General features: G+C 36.1%; 1 protein-coding gene across 12 annotated transcripts in view; it reads right to left on the bottom strand.

Annotated features, from left to right (window-relative positions):
* Positions 1-284: 284 nt before the first annotated feature.
* The window catches only part of LOC135199317 (ras-related protein Rap-1b-like), a 653,366-nt gene continuing 628,640 nt past the window's right edge, over positions 285-25,010 (bottom strand). For 9 of the 12 annotated variants that reach the window (XM_064227261.1, XM_064227287.1, XM_064227240.1 and 6 more), the window contains 7 exons: positions 22,841-22,998; positions 20,532-20,555; positions 16,774-16,842; positions 16,160-16,390; positions 11,151-11,291; positions 9,447-9,670; positions 285-2,783 (listed from right to left, as the gene is read on the bottom strand). In XM_064227261.1, the coding sequence (XP_064083331.1) occupies positions 2,642-2,783; positions 9,447-9,670; positions 11,151-11,291; positions 16,160-16,390; positions 16,774-16,842; positions 20,532-20,555; positions 22,841-22,948 (939 nt within the window). In that variant the 5' untranslated portion in view covers positions 22,949-22,998 and the 3' untranslated portion in view covers positions 285-2,641. The remainder of the gene's footprint in view (positions 2,784-9,446; positions 9,671-11,150; positions 11,292-16,159; positions 16,391-16,773; positions 16,843-20,531; positions 20,556-22,840; positions 22,999-25,010) is intronic. The other 3 variants (XM_064227324.1, XM_064227315.1, XM_064227332.1) reach the window with 3 other exon arrangements.

Here is a 25,010-nt window from a genome sequence, read left to right as displayed (position 1 = left end):
GAATTCAGCATGATCCGGCTATTCATATTGTATTTTCAATAGAAAATAATTTTCAGAAAGATATTTTTTCTTATACATTATTTGTCAACTGGGAGATATTTTTTCTTATACGTACATTATTCTCACCCAGTTGAATATTTCATAGGTCACTTTCTCAGTCTAATTACTGTCTCAAAGTACAGTAATTTGATTTTAGTTTTTAAACTATTTATGATTACAGTTATTAATACAGTACTATTGGGATGGATTGACCTTATAATTACAGTATACGTACAGAGGATTATAATGACACATATTGCACTCTATAGATATGTAATTTTTAGCTTGTTAAACTGTACAAACATGGCTGCAATGTTTACATATCAAATCATTACTTACTTTACTTAATATTAACTCAAGCTAAAACAAATTTAAAATGTCTGAGCTTTTGTAACTAATAACTATTTACGCAAACTATATTTAAACAATGAAAAATATATCAATTCTAGACAGCTTACAACAAAGCATTCTTTACAGATAGTACATAAATTTATAAATACTATTCCAATAAATAAAAAGCTTAAGCCTAACAAGTTTTAAACAACTCTAGCCTAGCTTACTGTAGATTTGCTTTGTAATCAGATCAGAATGAAATCCACCAAAGTAAACTTTAGTAATTTATGACATATACAGCACAGGAGACCGAGATAGGATATGTGTAAAAATCACTGGATGAAATAAATTACATAATTACTACAGTAATACGTACATTACAGTGTGTACTGGGTGAAAGAGCTATGACATCAAAATGACCAATTATTGCATGAAACTATTGAAAAATTTACTGCAGTAATGAATTAAACTCCTCACAGAAGGAAAAGGAAAGCTTCATTGCACAGTATGGTTGATGTACGATTAACATTAGAAACTCTTGTAGTACCAAGACAGATATGGATAAAGCAAAGAACACTTCTCTCCTTGCTTAAGCACAAGTTGAAATGCATACAAAGAAAGCAGGGAGGCATTTTACTGGCAATATGGCAAGAGGATTAGGATTTAAATTATGCTGATACATTAAGTATGATGGCTCTGCACTCTGTCGTCAATTAAACAAGTACTTTTAAACACAACATAAACTAAAAATCTAGTCAATAAAATGGCATTACCTTAGCTATGTGCAAACTTATCACATCATTGCATATCAGGTTTGGCATATTTCCTTAGAAAACTCACAAACTAGAATATGTATTTGATTTTTAATTTGTCCCTAAGTTGATAATACTTGACAAATGGCAGTCATTGCCAGTTTGAATAATATTTGTAATATCAGATGACTACAGTTGGATATTTCATGTTCAAATTATTGATTACTTAGGAACTCGACAGTAAAATGCCTCTTCCAAAATATGTCACCTGTTTGCCCAGCACTTGGAATCCATTTAAAATTTTGTGAAATAATTTCAGGATGGATGATACAAATACCAAGAGGAAGCATCTTTCCATTATGTATCCGTAATCTGGGAGAATCCGTTATGTATCCATAATTTGGGAGAAGTTTGTAAACAGGCATACAGATGACCTGACTAGTAAAAAGCATTTGGCAGTTTCAGTATTACAGTAATCCTCCTTCAGTGTCTATAGTAAACCAATAAAACTGTGGAATTTATACTTTATGTTATCACTTATGCAATCTTGAAAATTCACACAGTCGTGCACATTCAAGCCCAAGGACCATTTTGAAAGTCAAAGGTATTTTATGAATATCATTAACAATATTGATAGTAAAAGGCTGCTGCTTTGTCATTTAATTCAGCATAAGAAACCAGTTTTAATATATAAAATCACTTCGGTTAATAAAAACCATTATGTCATACTGTTTCCAATTTTGGTTCTTGATGCACAACTTAGATTTGATAGGACATTTGGATAATAAGAATTTTTTTATGCCTTGTGGTCTTTATATCAGAGTGATTATGTAATACTGGAACCTAAATTAGTGTCCTTTTATCATATCAAATTGCATCTTTTGAGAGAGAGAGTAAAAATGGAGTTAAAAGCCATGATATGGGATAGACAAGGTATTACACCATTGATGAGATAATCCATGAACACTGCATGTAATCACTTGAAAGGGAGGAAATTGCACAATGTTATTTTGGCACGGACAGTGAAATTAGACGAGCAAGTTGAAAAGTTTAAGGGTCACCAGTTTTCTCCAAAAGTTTGTCAAATCAGCTTTGCAATTAAAGCTGCTGCTCATTAGTCAGTTTATTTGCAATCAATTTTATGAAAGCTTTTTTAAAATTGGCTTAAACAAATCTTCTAATGGTATCATAACAGGCATTCCTGAGGAAGTAAATGAAATAACATCAAGAGAATACCTATAAATATGTTCAATTCCAGTATGTTATTTCTTATTAACACAAAAATTGTTTCAAACTTTATTCATAATAGTTTTTGTCATTTTAGTACCTCACTTTCAGTCAAATTTCCACATTTGCTTTTCTTTGGAAATAATTCAGCACATTTATTCTTGATACTGCCAAGAATAAAGGAGACATACCTCCATAGTCAATATTGAAGGTGTACAACTTTCTTGAAATGTACCAATTATTGCTTTTCAGATTAACTGTTCTGTGTCTGGAGTTTCAATGTTTCATGCTTACGAAATCACACAAGAATTTCGTTTTCCACTGTGCTTTTGTTTGATATGTTGCAAATGAGACAGCTGAGATGGTGTAATCTGCATTCCAACGTTGGGCATAGATTGTCGGCGCCTCTTCACAGCTGGACTTAGAGCATACCTGGAAGGAGTTAACAGCATTTTGATATTTCAACCCATGGCTTACACACATTATAGTAATCTGCATTACATTTCTCCTTTAAATGCTATGAAATTTGAGACCATATGTTATATACTTAATGGAAATGGAGTTTGTTTTACTGCACTTTTATTTTTTTTCTGATAGGACAGGAGACTAAATGATTAAACAAGCCCCGTCAGTGTCTCCACAGTTTATTATATGCAGCAACAATTTGACTACAGATATAAAGGAAGCACAATGCTATGAATTCAACACACTTATTTGGTAAGTAGTTTAACATGCTTTAAAGACACTTCAGTATAAAAATGTTTACAAATTGCTATAAGTATTTGAAGTTGCCTTACAAGCACCAGATGCTATTTAAAAAGTACTCTGAAATTGTACCTTCATGGATGCATTCTCACTGATTTTACCCCTTTTAAGATTTGATACTAAAAATTTATGTATTAATAAAATTTTTATTGTATCACATATTTTAACACAAACCGAACCCACCTATTTTACATTTAGCATTGCTAGAGTGTTTTGTGGGACCTGGATGAAAGACTGGACACTATCAGCTTCCTGCCTAAGGAGTATAAGTATATCCTAGTTCTCAAAAATGGTACTGCCTCTAAGGAAGCAAACACCATGATAAAATGCAACAATGATTGACTACTATAAAGAAAATAAGGTGGAACTGGCAAGATTCCAAAATGCTCACATAAGAGGACAATGGGTAAAACAAAGGAAAATAGAAACTACCAATGAGCAGAGATTGAGTAAATTGCTGGCTCTATTCCACAGCAAAGAGAATGGTTTAGAAGGCATTGCCTTAGTTCAAGTTTTCTAGTGATGATCACCTGGTAATTGCAAGCATCTTAAATTATTTGTAGAGAATTGCAGGTCAATCCAGAGCAATGTCAAATCTGGATTTGATCTCTTTTCTAAAAAAAAAAAATACTCAGTGTCCCATCACAATCAGTAAAACTGTTACTAGGCTCATTTGAGTTCCTCTGGTTACTTCATCCTTCAGGAGGTAAATCTGGGTTGTGTTTTAAGGTTCCTGAACCTTTAATACAAACCCTTTTCTTCAGTTTAATACTGAATAGTGTGCAGGAGGCAAAACGCTTCTGTAATCTGTCATTGGCTAGATTGAATAAGCTCCTTCTTAAAGGAACTGTTTATAGCACATTCTCAAAACTGTTGATTTGACACTGGGAAAAAGAACCTGTAATTCCATGTAGGACGACCCAAGGTATAGATTACCAGAAAGTAGAGTTTGACTAAGGAGTACATTACAGTTCTCCCCAATCACCCAAGATGCCAAAGCCAATTTCAAGGTGCTTGTGTGGTGCTTTGGCCATTCTTTACACTAGAACACCCTCCTTATTTCTTAATAGTCCAAGGAGCTAATCTCCAGGATATTGTTATGCATTCTGCATACTAACGTAGCAGGGAGAAACTGTTTATTAGTCCCTCGAAAGTTTTTTAATTTCCTTCCATATTATCTGTACTGGGAAACAATGTTTTGTGGCTGGCTTGCTTTGGGGTTACTTGGCACAGTCAGCTCTCATTGCTCTGGACATTTCCCAAATTGCAAAGATGATGGAACAACTTTATGCAATTCCATATCATTGGAGGGTAGCAAATGTTTGATCTTGTACAGATTGTCAATGGGGTTTTTATGTGATTTGTGGGATTAATGTAACAACTAGTAGGTTTCTGTTATCTTTAAGCCTTCATGGATTTTGTCTGACGTGAAATTACAAGTCTGTCTGTATAATTTTCAAAATAGGCTTTAACCTCAGTCTAGTTGGCTCAGTTTTTCATTCCATGAAGTTTCTATCAAGAGAAATATTGTTTTGTATTTAAAAACTTTCCCCAACCTTTGCATTAATTTTAGATAAATTTTGAAGCTTGGGATAAATTCAGTGGCAACCTTGGAGTGGATTTGGAGCAGGTGAATGCACCATTAAAGGTCCACTGTGATTTTGCCAATTACAAAACTTGTGACAAATTGGAGTATATGGTCTCTTATCTTGGATCAACTTGACCCGAGAATCACCAAGACAACCCAGTTGTCAAGTTACGAAGATACGTATCCAGTATGAATGATCCCAGATTGAAACCAAGGTGAACACACACTTGAACACCTGTAGGGCAGTCGAGAGTCTGACGCATACACAAAGCACCTTTAACTGGTGCATTCTTTCTCCTAGAATGAAGCGAAGGAACTTGAGAGATGACCAATGGATTGGAATCTGGAAGTATGAATCCTTCAGGTCTATCTTCAGTATACAGTCATACTTCCTGATGGCTGCTAGAACTGTGGAGGACGTTTCTGTCATGAACAGTCTTTCTTGATGAAAAGGTTCAGGGAAGACAGGTCAATAACCAGTCTCCCATTCCCTGATGCTTTTGCCACATCCGGTTGTAGAAATCTGTGGATTGATCCTTCACAACCTCCACAGCTCCTTTTTCCATCATTACCTTCACTTCTTGAGAGAATGGACTGTGTGTTAAAGGGAGAGGAGGGCTGGGGTTGATTCCGTGACCATATAGGACTCTCGTTACATGGAGAGTTGTCAAGGCTGCGTGATCAAGCCTGTGGACTACTTTTCTTTGCTTGTTTTTGTTTGTATGGTGCTTTTACGTTACATGGAACCAGTGGTTATTCAGTAACGAGACCAACGGCTTTACGTGACTTCCGAACCACGTCGAGAGTGAACTTCTATCACCAGAAATACACATCTCTCACTCCTCAATGGAATGGCCAAGAATCGAACCCACGACCACCGAGGGGGACGCTAATACCATACCAATCACGCCGCTGAGGCGCTTAAAGGACTACTTGTTCTAGGTGTGATGTCAACTTCTTTATGGCTGTGGTCTTTACCTGTTTCTTGAGCGGACAAGTAGGAAGCAAAATTACTGCAACTTCTTAAGGAGGAGCCGGATACATAATCTGCTGCTCTTAGAGGAGACTTCTCTTGCAGAGTAAATTTCTGCACAAAAATCAGGAGCTGGGCAACGCTCATCAGTGGCTAAGGTAGATGTACGCATGGCCATGAACCTTAATGCACACATGGCCGTCTGTAATGACATGTAGCCTCAAGAGAGGAAGCTGGAGGTGTCGATATTACCGTGATTAGCCAATTTAGAAGCAATTGTAAGAGACAGAATGTTGGCCTTGCCCCCAGGACTCCAGACAGAGGAGAAATGGAGTGGAATCCAAAGAGGACCTGCGGATCTTCTTGCGAGGAGGGGCCACAAAATCATCCTTCCTCCAGTGCCTTTGTGGAATGGAATGAACTGACAACAATTTTGATTAATGAGAAGGCGCCGCTGAACACAGATCTACGTCATTTTTTAGATTTCTTTATGTTGGAGCGGCCAAACTTCTTCAGAAATGCACCTTTGACTCTCTCCACCAGGGCTTGTACAAATGAGTCGGGAGGAGACTTAGAGGTCCAGGAATGGAGACTGATGGTAGGTACGGTGTAGGCAGAGGAAGTTGCAGCCATAGAAACACCGTAGCTGTGGAGAGTGACATGGTGGCAGACACAGATGGGAATTCAAGAAGTGGGACATTACGCCCTAAAAAGTATTCTTGTCATTGTATTCTTCTCCCATTTAGCAGAGATGTGTCTGTGTGTCATGTGTTCCTGCCCTTTTGTATTTTTCTCTGCAGGGATAATGTCTCCCAGTGTCTGGTGCTCCTCCAGTAGCCCAAAGGGATCATTTTTTATGCTTCTGTCCTAAAGAGAGGCATCTCTTTCTTTTCTTGGTGCTTTTGTGAGCCATGTGGGCACCTTCCTTTGTGTTACCTAATGCATAGCAAATACTCCTGCGTGTCTCTCTGTGTTTCATGGCTATCATGAAGGACACCACACTTGATTTTTGTTGTTGTGTGGGCTAGGTCAAGCCTAGTAGTAAGTCCCAGATTGCAACAGATCTGAACTATTTGCATTTTGCATCTGGGATGGCAAGAGATGCCACTTGTGAAGAATGCATGGGTTAGCAGTCACTCCCAGTGGTTTCCCTACAAGAATAGATGGCATAAGGGGAGCAGTTACTCCTAGAAAACCCACCCTTAGCCCTTCTTCCTGCCCTCAAACAATTTTACTTGCACTGAGACATTCCCCCTCCAGTAATACCCCTTACAAAAACTTCTGCCCCTACAGCAGTGTCATGAGGAGGTCCAATTGCCAAGGAAGTGATCAAGGAAGTCCTGGATATCTGGGTCAAAGAGTTGTCAACCATACCAGCCAACCTTTACAGGATACCCCATCATCTTTTTCCACCACATGGAAGCCAAGAAGGACGAAGGGTTTTTCCTAGTCAACTAGTCCTCCATCTTGCTCACTTAAAATGGAAGAAGTGTGTTTGAAGTAGTTGAGAGCAGAAGCCTATACTTATAATATTCAGCAGATTAATCTTATTCATATGGGATTAAGCCCAAAGGGGTTTATTTACTTGAAATTCAAACTTCCAAAGACACTGGTGTTCATTATAAAGTAGTAAGAGGAGGTAAAGGGACATACAGAAAGAAGAGATCTCATTTACTAAAAAAAGAAAAATTAAGATATAAATGTGTTCAAATGCAAGGATAATAGTATTTTGGTTAGTTCAAGTGGAGAGCAATAGTACTAGAAGAAATATAGATCTTAATATCCTGTTTGTGGAGGAGATCGGACAGGGCGAAGTTACTTTTCCAACAGGCAGTGCAAAAAACTTGTCTTAATCTGCCCCCAAACCCTCCAGTCGCTGCTCCCCTTAGCACAGTAACAAACAACAGGTGGGATCAGAGGTAACTTCCGCAGTCCTAACAAGGAAATGCCTTGCTAAGAGGAGCGAGGATAAAAACTACAGCAGCATAGGTCCCAGTGGGAAAACTCTTAGGGCCTCTTCAACTTGTAGTTTAGCAGCCTTCTTTGGTAGAGAACAGCTAGGAGAGGGAAGGACTGGAGGACACTGCAGCTGGACGTGCCAGAAGAGTAGGGGGGTTTGTGGAATTCTACATGCAAGTCAGCTAGTGTCTAAGCCTGGCAGACCCACGAATCTCTGTTCCATGAGACCCCTGCCTTATGCTCCTACTTGGAACAAGCAGCAGAGAACCCCCAATAAGTGAAGCAGTCTGTTTTCACAAGTCCCCATTAATCCAGTGATTGATAAAGGAGTGGAATGACCGGCTAGCAGGGACAGAGAACTCCCTAGCATTCTCCAGTTCTAAGAAGCTCCTGCCTGACAAAATAATTAGTGCTCGAGGACTTCATTATTCCAAAGTGTGTTGGATTCCAACAGTTGCAGGTTGGCCAACAATACTGATGGGACATTTCCATTTGGCAACAAGATTGTCCAACTCAACACCTCTGAAGTAGGGAACCAGGAGTATGCTAGACAGGGCCTTCAGAGCAATCTCTTGGCTGAACAGATGCTAAGGGGCTTGACTTTAAGACAAAGGATGACCACGTGCTGAAGTAGTGGCCTGCCATCAGTAGTTACCTATGACCTTCTGAAAAAGCCGTCACCTTTGTTGTCAAATAGTTGGGGCATGCAAGGGCCTGTGTTATCCTGAAGATGAGAGCATTCTTCATGATGGTATTAACAGAAGCAATTCTCTCTAGAGAGCTAGTTGAGCCTGAGGAACAGCCCTTAACTTGACTGGGCCTACTACTTCCTGCCAGAGTTTGTATGCCAGACAATTGACATGAAGAAAGTTGGGGGGGGGCACCCTCATCTAACAGATATCTTTCCTGCAACCTGCACCAGTCTCCTAAGGATAGGCAGGCAGACTCCCTCTCCAGAGCAGAACTATTTCCTTCTCTAGGCATTCCTCCCTCTTAACTGAGGCTCCAGCAACAAGGTCAAGGCAGGACCACAGGGCAAAGGTTTTGTTAACTCTAACCAGTTATTTAATGTTTCCCAGCCCTCCCATGGGTACCTAAGGAAGAGGGGAGGCAGAAGGTGAGAACATGGGTTCATATTATTGTTGGAAGATTGTATTTTCATACGTTACGAACCTATGCTTTCACTGTTTAGTTTACCCATAACAGGGGTAGGCTAATTCACACAATGGAAGAGTAAGAGACTCTGGTCATGATTGACTCAGACCTACTTGATAGGATTTTGAACTTTGTCAGTCAGAACCGAAGCACATCTTTCACGAGAAACTATTTATGAAAGCATAGGGTTCATATCCTAGGAAAAGTATAAATGACTTGTTAAAATTCAGTATGCGTATTTCATTGGATAGGATGAAAATTCAGTATACATATTTCATTGGATGGGATGAAGGACTACAAAAAGGGTATAAAAGATGGCCTATAGTATGCATATGTTTATACCCTGGTAGGAAGTAGACCTTGAAAATGCCTGAGGGATATATACCAGTCAAAAGTTTAGGGCATGTTGCTTTGATTTACCCTCAAAAGCTGATGTAAATGCCAAAATATAACCATGCAGATACTTGAACTGTCCGTAAATCTTCCATAGCAATAATATATCATTTCATCTTGTTAACAAATATTAATTATGTGGTTATTCAACTTTTACAAACATCTTGCACATGAATATTGGCCTTTGAATTGAACAACTGCCATGTCTGTACTTTACTTGATACCACCTATAATGTTTATTCCCTATTATTTAATTGCATACCTTATTTTGGCTTGGTTTAATAATTCTTTAAATATGTGCAGCACATTAAGATTGTCTTTAGCACTGGCTTCAAGAAATCCATTTTCCCAATTCAGAAGAACTATAGTTTCTGCAGCCTCGGTAGGAACGGCACGTTGATCCTCCATGTCTCTCTTATTACCAACCACAACAATGGGAACTGTTTTCTTCTTAGTGTTCATGATTATTTCCCTCAAGTTGCGTACCTGTAAAAAAAAGTTAAATATATTTTTTGGCTATGCAAATTTTGTAAGGAATGTTCATTACAAATCCTTACTAATTAAAATTGTGATCATACAAGAGGACAGAATTTTAAAAATACTACCACCCAAGTTACAAACACCTAAGTGCATCTTGTGTAAGTATATGTGATGTTGAATGAAAATAGGTAAAACATGTACATAATATTAATAAGAATAAGTTAGTTTAGCAAAACTACTAAACCATAAATCCCATGCCCTCCCATTCGCCATGGAGTGCACACACTTACCTCTTATGAACTACATTTTGTTCTGACAGTGAGTATGGATTCTTGAGTCATTAAATAACCAATCCTGTCCCCTTCAGTCTCAAGGTTATCTGTTGTGTAATACTTTCGACATTTACGGAAACATTTTGTGAGCCCTTCAGAATATCTTAATTAGATCAGTTATGCTATTAAAAAACGAAATATTGTAAACAAGTTAAGGTTATTATCTATCAACTGTAATTTCACGTTCCCGAAATATTGTAAACAATGAAAGGTTTTGATTTATTAACTGTAATTTCACGTTTTAGAAGAAACTTGGAGTGGCGTTTGACTTTCTCTTTGTACAAAGAGGATTTCATTAAGTTTGCATGTTTAGATGGAATTCATGTTAGCAAACATGTATCCTTATGAATATGGATATTTGTTCTGGAATTGAAGATAGTTAACTAGTATACTTATAAATATGGATATTTATACCAAGACTACTAAATTCTTTACATTACACTTGATGTATTTTTTATTTATATGTATTAACTGTTCTGAATTATTTTCTTTTGCTAAATACAGTAAAGTCTTTCAGGAATAAAGTAGTAAAATAATTCTACTCCTTTACTTTCCCTGTGGCTAAAGTTGATATTGTTCTTTGTAAATGTTATCCTTGGATTAGATTTTCTCAGTACACCAGTTCCATTCACTGAAGTATGTAATACTGTATGCACTGTCAGCAGTGCAAGTATAGGCAGTCCGTTCTTGAGACACGTTGTAAGCCGAAAATTGTCGTAAGCCGGAACATCGTCAAAAATCGTAAGAAAACCTTGCTTTTAATGATTTGGGTGCATTCAAAACTATGTAAACTGAGTTCTTATTGCATTTTTCATCCAAAAAACATTCAAACATTGATTTTTTTGCATTTTTGGTGTCATATTTCTTTTGCCAGATCAGCATTATAGGCGACGTAACCCTGGAAATACTTTCTGATGAATATAATTGAAAAGTGCCTTAACCTCGGAACGTCGTAAGCTGAACCCGTCGTAAGCTGAACCCGTCGTAACCCGGGGACTGCCTACTTGGAAAAAACATTATAATATAACCATGACAGACCTTCATCTTAACTTGTTGGTATATAATGCACAATCATGATTACTGAATTCAAAATGCACTCTTTGGAACATTTCATGTTACATGACAGTTATTACTGTACTCTTGAAATCCCATACCTCTTCAAAGGACTCTGCGTCATTGATAGCATAGACGAGTATGAAAGCATCTGCTGTATTGATGGAGAGTTCACGCATAGCAGGGAACTCATACGACCCAGAAGTGTCTAGAATATCTAGAGTCAGAGACATCCCTGATACCTGTAAAAGATGAAAGGAATCAGTAGTGAACTGGTCAAAGACTCAAAGTGGTAGGTACTTGCTCAGTACTCAGGACATAATTCTAATACACTGAAGCACAACTGCAAGAACTGAAGTGAAGAATAGAAGACAACAGAACTCTTTGGACATGGGGAAAGGCAAACTGATTTTGTGGCAGACAACTTCATTACAAGTTTACATAAACTGATCAACTTCTATGTAGTGCCAACTAAATAATCCAAAACTCTAATTCAATTTAGGTAGTATCACATCTGTCACACAAGTGTTACATTTTTTCATATAACCCAAAAGGGATTTTGTTTTCAGACAGTTTGTCTACTAGAGAAAATGCAAATTTTTTACTAGTTTTTTTAAAGTATAAAAACCAAGCATAACTTTTGCCCCTCATATAGAAATGCAACTGGTTGCAATGTATAATGGGTTACATTTTATAAAAGTAATATACAGACCACCAACACCTAAAACTTCAAATTCTTTCATGAGTCTGCTTCATAAAAATGTTTCGAAAAAAACATTTTAAAAAAGTAAATGCCAAAACTCGGGGAGTCACAAATAGACTATTTCTTCTGGAAGCTCCTGCTAATTGTTACAAAAATTCACCGAAAACAAAAGAACTTGCCCTCTTAATCTATATATGCATTATGGAAAACTGGTTAAATGCACCAAATTAAACTGGAAGAGAGATAGAGAGATTAGATTAAATGCCCCAGGTTAAACTGGAAGAGAGTGAAATTCGATTTCATTCTTAAGAATACAAATTATTTTTCAATCTATTGGCACTTAACAGAATGTTCTCAAAACGAATCTGAACTAATATTTATTTACCTATAAACAAAAAACTTACAGATATTAACAACTCGTTTAGCATGCAACCTTAGCGTAACCATGTAAAGGAATTTATACCTCCAGAATGTTAATTCTAACGATTATCTTTAATTTTTGAAATAACTTCGATAGTTATTTCTTAATAATAAACACTTTAATTAAAACGAAATAGTGAGGAGAGGTCATGAATTCACAAGCCATCCCTTCATTCCACATTTTCTTTTAATGTCCTACACAGAAAACAGTGTTCTTAAATATGACAGACTATTCTTTTTTTTTTAAGTTTCTTCGACTTATTAGTTCCCTCTTCATTAATAAGAAATCTTGTCCGAAATCTTGACTATGAGGGTATCGTAAAGCTAACAATGTAATTTCAAAGTTTAATAAAATCTTATTTTAATGCAGTAACACTACCCAAATAACGGTTGGGAGGATGAAATGCAAAGAAAAAACTAACGCGTAAAAAGAGCGAACTTGTAAAATACAGAAATTTTTGTGCAATTTTATTTTGCATAATTTGCAACTCGCAAAATCAGTTAACCTATGATTGCGATTACATTTTATTCTACTTAATACATTTCATATTGCCCGCCCTACAATGTGCAACCACTGTGGTAATGTATGTCAAGTAAACAGTAAACATTTCCACACCCTGGAGAGAGAGAGAGAGAGAGAGAGAGAGAGAGAGAGAGAGAGAGAGAGAGAGAGAGAGAGAGAGAGAGAGAGAGAGAGCGTTTTGTGCTGAAGCTAATACGTACTATCTATGTAGGTCACGCAAGGTTCGTCATACGTACTGAGAAACGCTTAGAAGAAGAGCACCCAATTTTTACTTACACCAACAGGCTACAGACCATGCAAACATTGTCACCTAAATCTCGTACTTTGGTGTTAGTTTTCTTAATTTTTTTTCAACCTTACTTATTGTACAACAAAAGCAAACAATGACCACAAAATATACATTATCACAACCAGCCAAGGCAATGACAATTATTACTACTTAAAATATTACAAAACATCCAAATAATACTATACACTTCAGACATTATTTCAATTATTGTCGAACAAAGTTGCTAAATTACACAGCAATACAAGATTTTTCATTTTTTTTCAGAAATTCGAGATACTTAGAAGAAATGGAGAAATAATGAACATAAATTCATCGTCTACTGATGGACTACTATACTTATATTTCTCTTTGAAATAGATTTAAATTAATCCTACAACATTATCTAAACAAATTTAACATGAAGACTACCTTTAATGATTAGTTTTTTTCCCAAATTCTATAGAGACTGTAATTTGGATGTTTTTTTTATACAACTTTACATAACGCTCTTTTGAACAAAAATAAAAATAAACATATCTTACAAATTCCTTCCGCTTGCACAAAATCCATTCAATCCCAGCATGAGATATACCAATGTATACTTGTATATGCATAAAAGTCCCTTTTTACGATCAGAGGGTAATAGCTATTTTACCCTTTCTTGTTGGATACATTAAGGAAGACTTCTTAGCCGAGTGATAGTGGTGCACATTTATCCTTCTGATGACTTTATTTCATTTTATTTTTTTTTAAATTCATTTATTTTTTTTAAGCACCGGGGCGGAACTGGTGCCTTAACCAATTTTGATGGAATCTTTTGTTCTGCAAAAATGAACAAATATATACTATACAGTATTAACCAAACACGCAATATACGTTCCAGTTTACTGGGGAACCGACAATTCTCGTTTAAATTAATCCCCGTGTTTAGTAAATGCCATAGCCAATTTAAAATATCTTTTTGCTTGGCTTCGTTGTTCTTCGGCTGGTCAGCTTCCATAAAACAACAAATAAACTCTCACGACGACCAAATGTAAACCATGTATTCTGAAATCTTAATTCACGAGCTCCAATCCTTTTAAATGAATAAGTGTGTATAGTACGTTATGTATATTATATAATAGGTAAAATTTTTTAAAAAGTTAAACTGAGTTTTTCTAGATATATTCTAATGACGAAAAATACCGCAAGAAAAACCAGAATGAGAGTATCTAAAACCACAATGCCTACACATTTTTCCACCAGTTGGACAGGAACAGTAGTAGTAAGGCACTTTGGTTTCCAGCAGTTCAAGGTTAATGATAAAAAAATCCCGAATTTTCAGATTTCTGACTACTGTGCACAGTTCCGAAGTTTCTTTAAGAAAAAAATGTGTATACAAAAATCACAAATTCACCTACCTACTGTACTGGCAAAAACAGAATACGAAATTATAAAACCAAAGTCATACAGCTCTCAGTGGGGAAAATTAAAAAAAATATATATATAATTACCATAATGTCCTGAAAAGCAGCAACAAAGAGAAAAAGCATTCAAAATTGGAATGAAAATAATGTCCTATCAAAATCCGTGCTCATGTCAAAAATGATCTTTAAAACAACTACAACAGAACACTACTGAACATAATAAATGAAGCCATTAATAGCGATGTAACAGTTACCAATATGGATTAGCTTCAATTTGCTTAACATCCGAAAACATATTATATATCTGAGTATATCTTCTGTTACTCAAGTTGTTAAAAAAAAGAAAAAAATTATGAATCACAACGTCCTGAGCACCACACCGACATAGCACTTTCAATTATAATTACATTAACTGAAGGACTAATGTCTTGCCCACAGTTCTGGAATGGTCAACAGTCATACATTCTATTATGAAATCTGAGCACTAAATCAGGAAGGGCTGTCGTACTTTTTTACTCTCAAGTTTCCTTGTTTACATTCGCTCTTAATTGACCACCAACAAATAAATCACTACCTTCTTGATGCTAATGATACAGAATGAGTAAATTTTCTATTTTCCCAAGTCTGCTGTTGCAGACAAAACACTATAAATTAAAAAAAAAAATAATCCAACTTATCAAGTGGCCATCAACCACAAGGAAATTATAAAGGTTTTTTAGCATTAATTTCCGAGTATGAGTCAACACTATCTCCACTTCCCACTGACAACGTAATCTTAAAGCCTACACTGGCCAGAACCTCCTACCATCTAATTTCACATTCTAAAGACGTCTACGTATGGTGACAGAAAGCAAGATGGTGCTACAATAATAAAAGCAACAAATAATTACGGTACCCATCGGTGGTAGAATAGTCAAATATTAACTTAAAACGTTATCATTAACCCAGTCTAAATGGGGTCTGACATCCAACAAAAAATGCCAAACACGAATTGGTAAGTTCAAGTTTAAATACAAAAACAATGATAAAGTCCCAAACATTAGTATTACTTTTAAGTAACAATATTGGAAATGAATACTACAGGTAAGGCCTTTAGAGCATTCACTTACTAGCATAAATAATAAGGTAATAAAAGCTTAACACTCAAGTGAACCTGCTACCTTATCAGTCTGTCACCCTTATCAAAATGAAGGCAAAAGTTCTAGCAAAAAAAATATATAAGAAATTTTTGCTAAGTATTTTCAAATGTATCTATATTTGGAGCAATTCTCAGTAGCTAATTGCATTAAATTTAATAGAAATATCAAATGGATCTCAATTGTTTTATTACTGGATAAGATAGCGAATAGTAGCGGTTATTATACTTGAGAAAAAAATTATTACAATGGACCTCGGAGTGATCTGTGAGACCGAGTAAATAAAAAAAAAAACAGGCTTGATTAAATGAAAAACGTCTTAGAACTGACCCTTATTGAAAACAGAACAGACGAGAGTTTACTGATTACAAGAGTACGGTACTGATGATGTCACGATTCACCAGACCAAAAGCATTTTTATTGAAGTCAGAGGGGAAAAGGTCATTGAAAGACTTCAGCCTTTCAGAGCACCAGTGAAGAATATCTTGCTTCAAAAGAAGATGCAGCACTTCAGGCCACTGGCACCTGGTACACTTCAGGAGACTATCGGCTCCATGGCACTAAATCAAAGTGAAAGAAGTCTGCACATTTCAGATTCATAGTCCTGCATAAAAAAAAAGAAAAAAAGAAAAAAAGGGCGGGGTTGGGACCGACCTCGTATTCTCCGTGATGCATCTCCTCGACTGTCCTCGTGTACTTTGGGGTGAACTGATCGTAGAGGAACTGATTGATGATGGCTGTCTTCCCAACTTTGGCAGCCCCCATCACCACGATTCTGTAGCGCTTCTTTTTGCTTTCGGCGGTCCCCTTGTCCGTCGCCCCCGAGCTCGTCCCGGCGCTGGCCGATGGCCCGCTCGCTTCATCTTCCTTGGTTACTGGGGTAGGCTGTCGAGATAAAAGTTTCGAAATCGTAAGTCGTCAAAACAAACCCCTATACATCTTCCAGATATTAAATTTTAGCTATTTATTTTTTAACAGTCACAAATCACTGGCAATTTATGAGCAGAATTATTTACCAATTTTAGCAAAAAGATAAACTGTACCACTTGACTTGTTTGATGTCAACAACAACAATAATAATAATAAAAAAAAAGTCCTAAAATTAGCGTTCCATTGTCAAGTCACTCAAAACGTCGCAGCAAGCTTCTCCACCACCTTATTGATAGCTGTACACAGTACATAGAAATAGCGACGGAAAAAGTCCTTTTTCGCTGTGCACCTGGGCCCCCTTTAGACTGTGAAAAAAGTCCCTGGAAATGTCAACTAACCGTGTCCCAGTCAGTGTCGTCCTCCAGTACAGTAGTTGATCTGTCAGCATCCTTACTCACCGACGTCGGCTGAGGAGTAGTTTCACACATTAACAAAATGAAAACATCAAGAGAGCAAATGCCACAATACTGGTATGAACTCCTTGCATATCATAAAGAATAAATAAATGAAAGCAGCGCAAAGTTATTGAAAACTAGCTAGTTTGTTCTGTGATGCTATGTTAAAATTACAAATCTTCCTCAAACAACTGAATTACAGTGCAGTGGGGTGTGTGACTTCATGAGATGAGACCCTCCTTTTTTATGTAGTTTATTTTTAAGGAATGCATATTTCAGAATGACCGTGTTATAAAATCCATTTTTATCTAGTACTCTATTACATCAAATATAATGGAGTTTCGTGTTTTCAGGAAACTAACCAAACGAAACCCCAATGTGTTCACCATTCAAGTACAAAGGCTTCATACAGAACAAACTATTTCAATTACATGGCAACTATATGCTGTAATTCTTTTCCACTAACCAGCGCCACACAATATTAAGAAAACGTGCAGTTAACGGATCATATAAGACTTTTCCTATGTCACTGCCAATTTAAGCTACAGTAAAATATATTTCAGACATCAAGGTTTGGTTCCAATAAACTGCATGATGAAACGGCAAAGATCTTGAGTTTGCTTGGCATGAAATTAGACTTTATAAGCAAGACACTACAACTCGAAGGGTCACTCCATGCTTCGACCCAGTTAGCGTTGAGAAGAAACAGAGGGCGCATAACAGGCATGAACATAAACTGTCACGGATTCGACGAACATGATATAAACTACTGGAAAAACTTCAAACTATTTTTCAAACTACTTTTTTTAAGTATACCATTGCCTGATAAAAAAAAAAGTGTTGGCTTAAAAATGACGTTCAGTATCCCGACAAAAATTTCGTTTCAAGTACTTTTAATGGAAATATTTAGGGTTTATTAAAAATGTGCGTTTATTTTTCCCACTCGAAAGTATGGAGCAGTTTTGGAATTGCTGACAACATATTTACAGCACAATGGTTTTAACAAAACTATTAGAGCATTTTATGAAGAAACATTATATTGCAAATATTTAATAATAGTCTGGAAGTATAATCAAACTGAAAACTCGAGTTCAACCATGGATTTTAAAGAAACCGTCTTTGAGCAATAATTGCCATAGAATATATAAAAAGATATTATATGCATACCTCTAAACTATACAAGTTAAATGGTAAAATGAGAAAATATTTGATTCATTAATCATGAAATGCGAAACTTCAATAAAGAGGCAAGTATATATAGATTAGTTCTTCAGTTAAAAACATTGTCATAAAATAACAATAATAAACATTTCTTTTAATTTTAGTAATCTAGCAAAACACCATTCTAACAAGTGATGGTGGCAGAATCATTGCAAGTAATGAAGTGAAGAGTACAACCAGATTACCAGCAAAAGCAGCACACTTAAAATTCTGCTAAACATGCATACATGCTACTACTTTTGGTAATATCGTGCACAAGAATATGAAAAGCCGTTCACGGCATTGTGCACGTTCGTCGGATCAAAGCTCAACAGGGAAAAAAAAAAAAAAAGACGACTTCACAGGTATCAAGACCGACAGGTGTCAGCGACTTGGGTTACCCTTAAACAATTCAAGTTGTTACTAGTGTACAAAAACCGTCAAATGAAATGGCAATATGAGAGAGGGTCGAGATGGCATGTATAGAATCGAGGGATGAGAGTAGCAAAAGTGCTTATACATGGATTTTAATATCCCTTGTTTCTGATCAAAAGAGAGTGACGGACATGGCAAGCGGTAACAGGACATACTTCTAATAGCCAATCAGTTAACAGATCCGGATAAATTCTGAGGGAGGATAAGAATTCACATTGTAGACGTGCGAGGTTGAAAAGGCTGATCATAATCAGCATTATATATTTTAATTGGGGATTTTGGTTCTATCAACTCGCAAGCCCCGATCCACTTTCTAATACACACTAGACAGCAAAGGCTGACCAATAATAAAGATTTAAACAACATTAGTATTCAAAAGACAGCTGCCGCAGAGTTTTCACTATATGGAGTGCTTCTCAAAAGTGCGCTAGACTACATTATACAGGCAGGCAGTCTCCTGGCTAGTGGGCAGACCGCTACCAATTCTGAATCATTGTAATCGCAGACTAGTAAGAGGTCGTGACGCTAAAAAAATAAAATAAAATAAAAAATAAATAGAGAAATAGGAAAAAACCATTAAAAAAATTCCCTTTCTGTGCTTTATTTAATTTTCTATTTAAAACCGAGTTCAGAATTGCAGTATGACAAATAAGATCTCTCTCCAAGCTAGTGGGCAGACCACTGCCATTAAAATCGCAGGCTCGTAAGAGGTCGTGAAATTAAAAGAAAAAGTTTTGAAAGTAAAACTGATCCTAGAATTGCGGTATAATAAATAAGATCTCCCTCTAAGCAAAGAATGTTTAACAAATCTGAGTGATTCAAAGTTCCAGAGAGTAATATCTTTCTTCACATGCCCACAAATCTTCTCTACTGTGCACATTTTCTTGCATTCCTTATTAACACAAATCACACCAGTTCTTTTCTCTGCCAGACAAAATGTGTCTGCATTCAGAGTTAACCTGGACATTACTTAGTGCTGTCATGACTACCGTTTGTTGCAATTTTAATACAAAGTGTTTTTTCCTGAAATTATTTAGATGGCCTTCAAGTAATGAAACTGAATCACGTAACACCAGAGTTACACAATGAACAAGAGTAAGTCTTAAGTAACTGATTCACCAGCAGATAATCAGACTCACGACTGCACTGTCTGGAATAAGAACATTATTGTTAAGCAATAATTTTTTTTATATAAAAGAAAGGCGACAGACTTACAACAGCGGCTCTAAATGACATTCCAATGATGTGCTCTCCAGGAGAGGTCACAATAATCCCTTATAATCAAGATAATGAAATATTGGAAGGGAGTTTGCGTTTTGCAGTAGTTGAGAGATTAAATGCACTGACAGAAATGCCTGGGGTTGGGGGAGGGGGGGGGGGGTTTACATGATCGTGCAAACATAGCTGATTGTTGTAGAGTAGGGCGAGTGAGGCTTCAAGGTTGTGCAACCACAAAAATAAAAGTTAAGTCATAAATATGGAAAGAAATTAAATCTTCGGGGCTGAATAAGTCATGTTATAAAACGGAAGGTTTCATTATGCAAGTAATTCTGAGGACTACATTAAACTTGCAAATAAATAACTACATGATTATAATTATGCATATAAAGCTATGGGATCTAAATGTTAAATAAAAAAAAAGCTTTGGTTTAAATGCCATGCAAATAAAACCAAGTGTTGGCTTGAACATGCAAATAAAGCTAAACACATAACCTGGTAAAAGCCAATGTGTTCTAGGCATGCTTAAAGGAAAATGAGTACCTTTGGATAACTCTAAAGGAAAAAAATGAAGAGAATGACAAATTAGTCCGAGAGCAATCGAAAAGTATTATAAGTGACGAGTGTGCAGCGACAACAGTTATAGTAGTAATGATGAATGGTGATGCCCATAAACATTCACCATAGTGCAATTCGTAGTTATCAAAGTGCAATAAATATTCATAACTCGTATTAAACATTCTAATCGAGATGCAGTTAAAAGCTGGTAACCTTTTTTTTTTCTTTTTTATAAATTCTTAAGAACACTTTAGTAGAAAATCCTTAGAAAATGCCAAAAATATTCTCACCCTTTCCTCCTCGTACAGTGCAGGCTACAGGGAAATACAAGAACAGGAGGGAGAGAGAGAGAAAAAGCTTTCTTAGAAGATTTACACAACAACTATTGGTAGCTTAAGAAAGAGTTAGATGAAAGCTCGGCTATAGTTCAAGGTAACACTGACTTGAATATGGCAATGACATCTATTTGTGTCAACAACACTGACCATGAAACTATTTAATCTATGCTAAGACACAGGCCACGCCCCTTGAATAGCACAGTTGCCAGGTTCTCAATCTTCTTAGGATAATTCTCGATCACTTACGTTAAGCAACAATTTTATTCAAGAAGCGTGGCTGTTCTACTTTAAGACACCACTTAAAAGCAATTTACTGTCTAAAACATTTCATATTTTAATTACTTGTAAGTTAATTGTTTGTTTCCAGTAGTAGACTACAAAGGAAAAAGCTTTTCAATAAACATTTAGAGACTACTCAAGTCATTGTCTCACGTTCCAGTGTCTCCCTCCTAAGTAACTTTTACACCAAAGCTTACAATAAAAATACTTATTTTCTCTCCTATGTTTTCCAGGAAACAATTTCTAAATTAAGCTGACATTTCATCCATTTAAACTCATAGCCTAAATACATTTGTTAAACACAAGACCTTAAAACTACTAAAAGCTTTCGCTAAGAATTTTAACACTAATTTGATGGCTTCAATATTAACTTTAACATTTACATACAATATTTATTTGCACTAACATCGTCTGCATTTCCAATTATGGCCCGATCGTCAGGTCATATTCATGAACAAACTGTGTGGGAGTTTTCTGAAGCATGTGCTATAAAAAGTTTAATTGTCGATTCAGCAGTTTTATCTATCATCACATGCAATGTCAAACTAACTTCAATCATATTTCAGTCACAACTAACAGTTATGTAACCAAAAAATGCTAAAATTCAAAGTTCAAGTTTTTAACCTATTTTGTTATCATGATTTGGTACGAATGTAACACACTAAAAGAGAAAATCCGTTTCCAGAGAAAGACCGTGTTCTTTACCATTGCAACTTCAAAAGTGTTCAAGTATATTATCCCTATTTGGAGTTAAGGGCCTTTAAAGGCTGCAGAATTATCAAAGTATTGTCCTCTAAACATTAACTTCAAAATTCAAAATGCTATTCTCATGGTTGAGTAGGCGACATACTACTCACGCAATCACAATGCCTCAGCTAAAAATATACTAGGACCTTCATTTGCCTCATTCTATCTTCCTTCCAAATCCACGGTTGTGCAACCATGCATGTCATACCCACTATGCTAAACTATGTCACGGTATCAGGAGCAAAATACGTTCCTTGTACGTACGAGTTAATCTAAGATTGATTAAAATAGCAGTTAAAAGTGAATCTCGAACACGCAACACAGATTCAACAATGTTCGAGTTAAATATCAAGAACTTTGGTAGGAGATGTATCAATGGAATAATCATCTGTGTCAATTGTCACTGGTAATTCTTATTGTCAACTCACGAAAAAATCACTTATTGCCATTCAGATAGATGTTAAATTATATCTAATACAAATTTTCTTCCTGAAAAATCATGGTAAGGTAAATACACAAACATATATTATATACAATTAATATATATATATAATATATATATATCTATCTAATATTAATAATCAATATATATATATAATAATATAATATTATAATATATAAGATATATATAGATACATAGATAATCTATAGATAAAAATTATTATATAATCAGAAAAAATGATTCGGGCAAACCGCTAATGAAGCTGTCTTGGCTTCATGACTAACAATTTTCTTTTAATTTTCTTGAAAATGATGTCCGATTTCAAAACTAGCAAAAGCATCTAACGTCCTCTTGGTTCCATTTACTTCCCGGTCTGATCTGAATACTTAATAGGGGAAACTACAGCAGCCCTTTCATTCAATTATTCCTTAAACCCCTTATTAGGATAACCACTCCAGCTCTTTTCTTTCAATTTATTCAATATTATCCTTATTAGAGAAACCGCTCCAGCCCATTTCATTAAATTATTGGCCAAAACCCGTATTAGGGGAAAACTTTGATGGGAAACCACTCCGGCTCTTTTCCATAAACGTATTCCTTAAATCCCATATTGGGGAAACCCCAACAGCCTTTTTCTCACAACGTATCCTTAATATGAAGACCACTCAAGCCCTTCTCCTCAAAGTACACCCTAAACCCGTCATTATGGAGAGCCACTCTAATCCCTTCCCTTCAACGTACTTTAGTCATCCTCAGCCTGGAAAACCGCTCGCTCCAGACCTTCCAGACTCACCTGCAATGAGAAACGGCGGGCAAAATGTCTGGCTTTCATCATTTTGGACCGGTAATAGTAGGGCTGGGAATCTTCCAGCCTGACGAAACAACCCCCACACAATTCCATTCACCGACCACCGACCTCAAAGCCCAACTTTCTCCAGCCCGGGGCTGCTCCTGGAAAGGAAAGTTTTGGATGAATAAACACAAAAAAAATGGGAAGAAGGTTCTTGCAATTTTAAAATGTCCGGCAGGGGTTTCGAAAGACAAGAGTTTCTGCCATTATGCCGCTTCTACTGTTTTTAAACGAGGAGTTTCGGGAACTTGACAATGAATTTTGATACGTCAGCATATTTTTGGAAGATTATATTTTATAAAGTACTATATTTCCAAACTTTGTAAAGCAGTATTTTCTTATCTGCGAACGCACGCATATATATCCATACATTTTACACACACACACGCACACATACATATGTATATACAACTACTTCTGAAAACCAATTAGACGCAATCTTAACTCTCTTCAGTTCTATAATGACACACCTTCCACCCACAAGTATGGACGGCATAACAACAAAGGTTTAATTATTATGCAAATTATCTGTTTGTGTCGCTGCGTTAACGTCCCCATATCAAGTACCTTAACTGGGATTACTCATTAATGAATAGTAAACACCAGCAGATGACGAAATTTCTGTTCGGTCTACCTCAAATTGTATGGCTTTTCCATTTTTCTGCACCAGAAAATGTAGTTTAAATCGTTATTAAATAGATAATTGAATATTAATTGATATTAAGAAGTTTCATTATTCGCCGTTAAATGTGTCAAACTTTCTACATAGAAAAACTGTACAGCTGTTTAAATCGGCATCTTATAAGACCTTTTCAATTATCTTATTTATAACTGCATTTGTTTTTGCCACCCCAATTATTCATGGGTTTACTCTTCTGCAAATAATTTCAGTCGCTCAAAATCTTGATCATAAAATTTGTGTAACTAAAAAAAAAAAAACTTAATTACCTTAATTATAAAATTGTTGTCATGGGAAAAAACTTACCTTAATAATAAAATTGTCACAAAAAAACTTACCTAAATCATAAATTGTCAAAAAAAAAAAAAAAAGACTTGCAAATGCAAAACCACCTATCCAGATCTAATATCTAAAGGCTTTGTCTTTTGTCCTCGAATATACAGCACCAGAAGAGGATAAATAAAAAATTAAAAGACTAAAATAAGCTCTTTTCTTCATGAAATTCCTAAATAACAAAAAAGCTGTTTCAGAAGGCGCCTGACAATTCGACGACTACTTTCGTTATTGCAAATGTAATTGCTTCAGGTATTACGATTGCTTTTGGGAAATCCGTCCCATGACAACACGATCGTCTGGTATGCAACAGTTCGGTGTAATTACATTAGTCCAAAACTAATTTTGCCAATTAGAGCGACGGTTCTGTGTGACGCAATAAAATGCAGTCTAGTAATATCGTAGTTCACCTGAAGCGGTATATAAAAAAGGTGTGCCGACTTTTTATCAATTATACTCATGAATTTGTTAAAATAATGTCTTGAAAAAAAAAACACTCAGACGACAGTTTTCATTTTAAGTCGAGATTAGATCACAATTCTGAACAATGCTGTCTTTATACGCAGAACAAAAAACAATGTCGAATTTAAACAAGTTGCGAACATACTCTACTGAATTGAACTGAATATAGTATTTAGGCCAAAGGCCAAGCACTGGGACCTATGAGGTCATTCAGCGCTGAAATGGAAATTTGAGAGGAAAAGGTTTGAAAGGTGTAGCAGGAGGAATACCTCGCAGTAGAACTATAAACCAATTATTGTTAGGAGAGGGTGAAAAGTAAGATTGAAGAGAATATGAAAGGAGGTACAGTAAAAGTACCGAAAGGGATAGCAGCTAGGGGCCGAAGGCACGCTGCAAAGAACCTTAAGTAATGCCTACAGTGTACCACATGAGGGTGCGCTGACGGCACTACTCCCCTCACCCACCTCCACGGGGAACAAACTGTGCTGCTTGCTATTCAGTTACTTGGAACGAAGCTTCAATACACAAACTTTATAACTGTTCACATATAACAACACAAAGGCTTAAATGATCCACTGACTGCTGAGAGAGAGAGAGAGAGACGGAAGAGAGAGAGAGAGAGAGGAGAGAAAAGAGAGA

This window comes from Macrobrachium nipponense, chromosome 23, assembly GCF_015104395.2.
Source record: "Macrobrachium nipponense isolate FS-2020 chromosome 23, ASM1510439v2, whole genome shotgun sequence".
Classification (NCBI taxonomy): domain Eukaryota; kingdom Metazoa; phylum Arthropoda; class Malacostraca; order Decapoda; family Palaemonidae; genus Macrobrachium; species Macrobrachium nipponense.
The sequence above is the reverse complement of the archived record's forward strand: the minus strand, read 5'-3'. Positions and strand labels throughout refer to the sequence as shown.